This window comes from Lolium perenne, chromosome 5 (genome assembly GCF_019359855.2).
Source record: "Lolium perenne isolate Kyuss_39 chromosome 5, Kyuss_2.0, whole genome shotgun sequence".
Lineage (NCBI taxonomy): Eukaryota > Viridiplantae > Streptophyta > Magnoliopsida > Poales > Poaceae > Lolium > Lolium perenne.
The window spans coordinates 30,363,502-30,369,197 of NC_067248.2; the positions used below are offsets into that span (position 1 = coordinate 30,363,502).

The 5,696-nt window shown below is 42.9% G+C and overlaps 1 protein-coding gene and 1 long non-coding RNA gene across 2 annotated transcripts; both read right to left on the reverse strand.

The window, feature by feature from the left end:
* Positions 1-277: 277 nt before the first annotated feature.
* On the reverse strand, positions 278-1,426 carry LOC127298654 (germin-like protein 8-4). Its single transcript, XM_051328502.2, has 2 exons — positions 1,265-1,426; positions 278-1,049 (listed from the first exon to the last, which is right to left on the reverse strand). Exons 1-2 carry the CDS (start codon positions 1,410-1,412, stop codon positions 490-492), a joined length of 708 nt encoding a protein of 235 aa, XP_051184462.1. The 5' UTR covers positions 1,413-1,426; the 3' UTR covers positions 278-489.
* A 1,566-nt stretch (positions 1,427-2,992) lies between these two features.
* On the reverse strand, positions 2,993-5,300 carry LOC127298656 (uncharacterized). Its single transcript, XR_007850001.2, has 3 exons — positions 4,815-5,300; positions 3,925-4,088; positions 2,993-3,297 (listed from the first exon to the last, which is right to left on the reverse strand). It is a non-coding gene; the product is annotated as an uncharacterized lncRNA (long non-coding RNA).
* Between the last annotated feature and the right edge of the window lie 396 nt (positions 5,301-5,696).

Below are 5,696 nucleotides of genomic sequence, written 5' to 3' on the forward strand. Positions count from 1 at the left end.
TCGCCGGTTCGCCTGATTCGCGCCCTTGGTCAAGGAGCCGGCACAGGGTTGCCGGCGCTCCTATTGCGCTCGAAAAATCGCCGGCGCCGTTTGGGGCGCGCCGGTGTGGGGCCATTTTCGCTCTCGGTCCCCAAAACGCTATTGGGGCCGCTATCGAAGGCGCCGGTGGAGATGCTCTAAAGCATATCCCCTAAATACCCAGAATCTAGAAATAGCAACATGCACGCTCATCAAATTATTTTCATGAACTTCATGGTTGTCTCTACCTCAATAATAAGGAACTGAAACATGTCAATGTATTCCATTTATTAGATAGTGGAAAGCATACAGCATCACGATACTATGACATCAATCCAACAAGCAACGTATCTTGTCATGATACATAAGGAAAAAAAAATCACGTCTCACTAGCACGCATGCATGCCATTTATTCTATATACTACTACTACATATTAACTTTCTCATAGGTGGAAACTCCTACAAAAAAAGTTAGTAGTTGTTGTTCTCCCAGAACTGAGATTGGAGCCAATGGATCAGGTCCTTCTCCACCTGAAACGCCCTGGCCAAAACATCATCTGAAATCGGTGGCTTTGATCCAAAGACTGCATTGGCAATACTAATAACCCCAGGGTTTTGGCTGCTAAGTGATGACAACGCAGCTGCCGGCTTGTCATGGGCAAGGTTCATTTGGAAGTGGATCATTGCCTTTGGGAACACGAATACATCACCCTTCTTAACCACCTTGGAGAAGAGCCTGTTTGGGTTGGACGTGACAAATCCAAGGTATAGTGTTCCCTCAAGAACGGTGAGGAGCTCGGTGGCACGTGGGTGTATGTGTGGTGTGTTCACGCCCAATGGTCCATAGTCGATGCGCGCCAACGAGATGCCGAGGGTGTTAAGGCCGGGAAAATTTATGACATTGATGTTGGTGACGTTGGAGCCGACCTTGCTCTTCATGGTATCCCTGGGTTGGTCAAGCATGGCTGCATTGAAGAAATCGTCTGGGTTGACGGCCATTGGGTCCTTGCAAGGGAACCCATTTACTTGTACTGCACGGATAGACGAGGTAACGCAAAGCTCAGAAAATAGTAGGTAATATTTGATGTTAGTATGAGGATAGCTAGCAAAACACACAGAACTTTAGATGTGATCACCAATATACTGCAATAATATTACTAAATCACTAGAGCTAGTTCAAGACATAAATATATACACACTATAGATATATAAATATATATATACACACACACACACACACATATACCAGGTGATTTCATGTCGGCGACACAGAAATCTTGGAGAGGGCTAGGATCATAGGCAGTGGCCTGCCATGAAACCAGCGCAAGAAGGACGGCGAGGAGAAACAAGGAGGAAGAAGATGCCATTGTGAGATGGTTTATCCCTGAAAGCATGGATATATGCTCGTATATATAGCCGCAGATGGCTGCCTCAAGATAACACAATGAAGCAAAGTGTGGTGACGTGACCGATCTATATCATGTGAGCAAACAGGACATATTGTCAACTTGCTAAGCACGAGAAGAAATGTTCAACCCAGTTGAAACAGTCATTGCTATGTGCTAGAACTTGATTGGCTGTTCAAGATCACAAGCTTATCTGCTCCACCAAGTAAACCCTACGTGTGCATGCGCTTACATATTTCGCACGACCGAGTGATAGTACGTAGTACGCAAAGGGGTGGCCGACCATCTTGCTGATTTTTCTCCTGTTTTTAAGGTTTCGAGGACAGCGGTCCGGCTGCCCGGACGGTGGTATCTAGCCCGTGCTCATCTTCACAAAAAAATGTGCATGACAATGCCAGCTCTGAATTCTCTTCTTCACAATGTAATATTCTCTCGTTTCCATTTGTAAATGTACGAGATTTTAGACTAAAAGATGCACAATATACATGGTTTTGAACACATAATGTTGACCCATTTTTACATGAATATGATAGTGCGGGATTGCGAAATTTTGATATTCCAAGAATAGTTCTCATGACCCATATATAGCATTTGGGCGAGAACAATCCGATTTTATTGATGGACTAAATAAGGTACGTACATCCAGGTCGGATGAACATCAAAGAGCTATGATCCAAGCATTTGACCCTTGCCTCTTCATCGGTTGGGGTAGACAACAAAATATTACCTACTATTTTCTGAGTAGGTAATAAAACACAACATGTTCTCTTTTTGTTCAAAAATGATAATTGTAGTATAACCCATGCCTCTTCATCGGTTGGGGTAGACAACAAACCCACTAGCGTTGGTTGCATCAGTAGTTGAGGATAGAGATGGAGCCGTGCATGGTCTTACGTGTGCATATGCTTGACCGACGTTACTATATGTTTATGACGACTTGGTAGCAGTTATTGATCATTTTCATGTTTCACCTTGTGGATTGTGCATGACATGGTAAAGATGTAGTATCAAGGAAAAAAATAGCGCTATAACAAAGTAGCATCCACTACTAGATATCCCCAATTAACCGAGTGTCTAATTACCGTCGGATATTTTAGTTTACCTTCGGATATAATTGTAACCGACGGTACACCGTCGGATATCTCCCGTCGGGAATGCTCGGTCGGCCATTAGTCTAATATCCGACGGTACCCTCGGGTAATGTATTTACCCACGGTAATAGGCTGACGGTGAGCCGTCGGCCATGGTTTGGTCAGCCCCTGCCTTGTAGTAGCTCGGCAATACTTATAGCCGACGGTTACCCCTCGGGTATTAATTTTCTGAGATGTATCACCCCCCGTCAGTTTTCATAATAGCCATGGGATTTTTGGCCCGTCAGGGTTTGTTATTACCGAGAGGAGAGTCAAATCCTCAGTTAGTAGGATAACCAACGGTGCATACAACCCTTCATTCATTCATGTAGTTCATCATAGGACACAATTTCTCAACGAGCTGTTGGTAAAATTTCAGCACACAAGGCCATTGTTGTCACTAGTCACCTTAATTGCTTTGACTAGAGCAAGGGAACGTGATTAATGTTTCAGAATATTAATATTTCAAGAAAATTCATCATATTACACCTTGCCGCACTAACAAAAGAACATCATTACATTTAAAGTATAAGATCAATCTAGGAAGTGTTGTGCAAAACAAAATTGTGACTAAGATATAGTAAAGATAAAGACCCAAACACGTTGCATAAGCTAAATTTTCCAAACTACAAGATTCCTCATCATAGTCGCCATAGATATCATCACGCCCATCACCATAAAAATCATCACACCGATCGCCATATGGATTAGACCTGGACTCCCCTAGTATTGCTTTCCATTCCCTAAGAAAAGATAACAGTAGTTGTAAGAGAGATGAAAAATTATGTAATGTAGTTCAAACTTAATTGAGCTACAGCAAACTTAACTATTCTGAAATCATGTACGCAGAGACATATAAAGCTGATCACGTCTTAGTATTGGAACAAGGAACGACTCAGCCAAATGCACAATAAGTAGAGTGACATTAATTGAGCTACAGATACCAAACTTGACTATCGTTATACTAGTACTTCACTCCTATTCTAGCCATACAAGCAGGTAATTACCGATAATGCAAGTCATATCAGTGTACTTGCTACATTTTATTTAATCGCTCCAATTATTCCAGCACTTGCTTAGAGTCATGTTACCAGCCAAAACTTTCTAGCATTCTGATTTAATTTGTCATGCAGCAGTTGCAGGAGTTTGCACAAAGAACAAAACACAAGAGGCTAACTAAATAACATCAAATAATTTGACAATGGCTAAAAGATATCACAGATGCTTATGTACTATCACCTTTGAAAAGTGCCAATTCTGGATATGCTAACTCGGTCCATTTGTACATGGAAGCTGCCTTTTAATAGCGACTATAAATTTCCAAACAATTAATCTATTACTCCTACTTGAAGAATCTATGTTGAACTAACCTTTCAGGTAATCTGGACTATTTGTCCCTCTCCTGACTTGCTTGCTCAATCTGCTGACATGATTCCTCCATAACCTACCTTTTTATCTTAACCATGGCACTGGGCACTAACCTGCCTGCTGAATCTCCCTAACGTGTCTTCCTGCTCGTCGATTCATACATAACCTGAGACAAAGGGACAATGAGCAAATCAACAACTTCACATTCGAATTCATCTCAACCATAGCACTCGATACTAGTCTGACCAATATATATGCAGTATAGGTATGAGTTATCGGAAGAGCTATAAAAGTAAGTGCTAAGTGGTACTGTTATCAGATTATCAAATTTCTAATTAGCAGTTCTATGTTCCCCTCTAATCAGTAGTACAAACTTGTAGTTCCCAGCGGAATGTACAAACTGAAGTGAGAGCTACTGCCATTGTGCAGACTAGATAAATGATTCTATATGAGTTAACACTAGTATTCTATACATGAGCGAAGGTGCTCCAATTGATTCCGAGACTGCTGGAAGTCAATTTCGTACTATGCTATGTGCAACAGTGCTACAATAGATGGCTAAGAAGGCATCTCTAGGCAGATCGGAACTCTCTACCATTTTATGTATTGTGTCGTTCACTGAGAATATAAAGTAAAAGTTGAGTGGGTAACAATTGAGTTTATATCAGATATAATTAAGCACATGCAAACAACAAAATTATAAATTACTCAATTACGATGCTTTTGATCTAGCCACATCAAACAGGAAAAACTCTTACCAGGCTCAAGTATATATGACAAAATTTCCTCATATACCAATATCGGTTGATTTCACTTTGCCTAATCATTAAAACTAGCAGCTGATCCGTATGTCAATAAGTGAAAACAACTGGGAGTTGGATTGTGCACTTACCGGGAAGGCTGCACACAATGAACTGACAACGGCCGGGCAACTGATCCACACACGCAGATCAGGCGAGGAGGAAACCAGATTGGGCAGAGCAGCACCCATCTTAGGCAGCCGGTAAGAAGGAAGGGAAAGGCCAGCTGATGACCAGGACGGATGACACAGCGCATCATATCGAGCCATCGACCCACAAGGTCGCTAGGAGCCCCGATGATAGACGAAGCGCGCGGGAGGGCATCCACGATCGGATCCTGGCCGAGGCGAGCAGAGCAGAATATCTCCTGATCTGGGGGAAAGATGGGAGGGGAAAACGGGATGATGAAATGGTGGATCATACTAGCGCGGGTCTGGCGGCCTCGACGGCGAGGTGGTCGTGAAGTGCTCGTGGTGGTGGTGGCGGCGAGGAGGAGGAGGAGCTGACGGCAGTTGGAGTCGTGTTCTCCGTCGCTTGGGAGGCGACCAGGTCTAGGTGAGGAGCACTCAAAATATAAATAAATGGTAGTGGAGCAAAAATTTAGGGGACGTATGATTGTTAGTTGTACTATGTAGAAACTGAAAAGATCAGCACGGCGGGAAGAAACAAGATTGAGGAAAAAACCGCGATTTTTGGCGCCACAGTCTCTTATATGTTTTCAAATTAACAATATATTGGTAATTAAAACTTTGAGACTTCACACAAAAATATTCGATGAAGTATGAGAGTTGGCCATCCGTCATCGCGCAATCAACTATACCGTCGGTTATTGAAAGTCATGCCCGAGAGGTTGTCGATTACCGTCGGCCATTCGATCGGATAGCCGAGAGTTAGCCATCCCCCGTCGTGTAATTGACTATACCGTCGGTAATTGGTAGTCATACCCGAGAGGTTGTCGATAACCGTCGGCCATT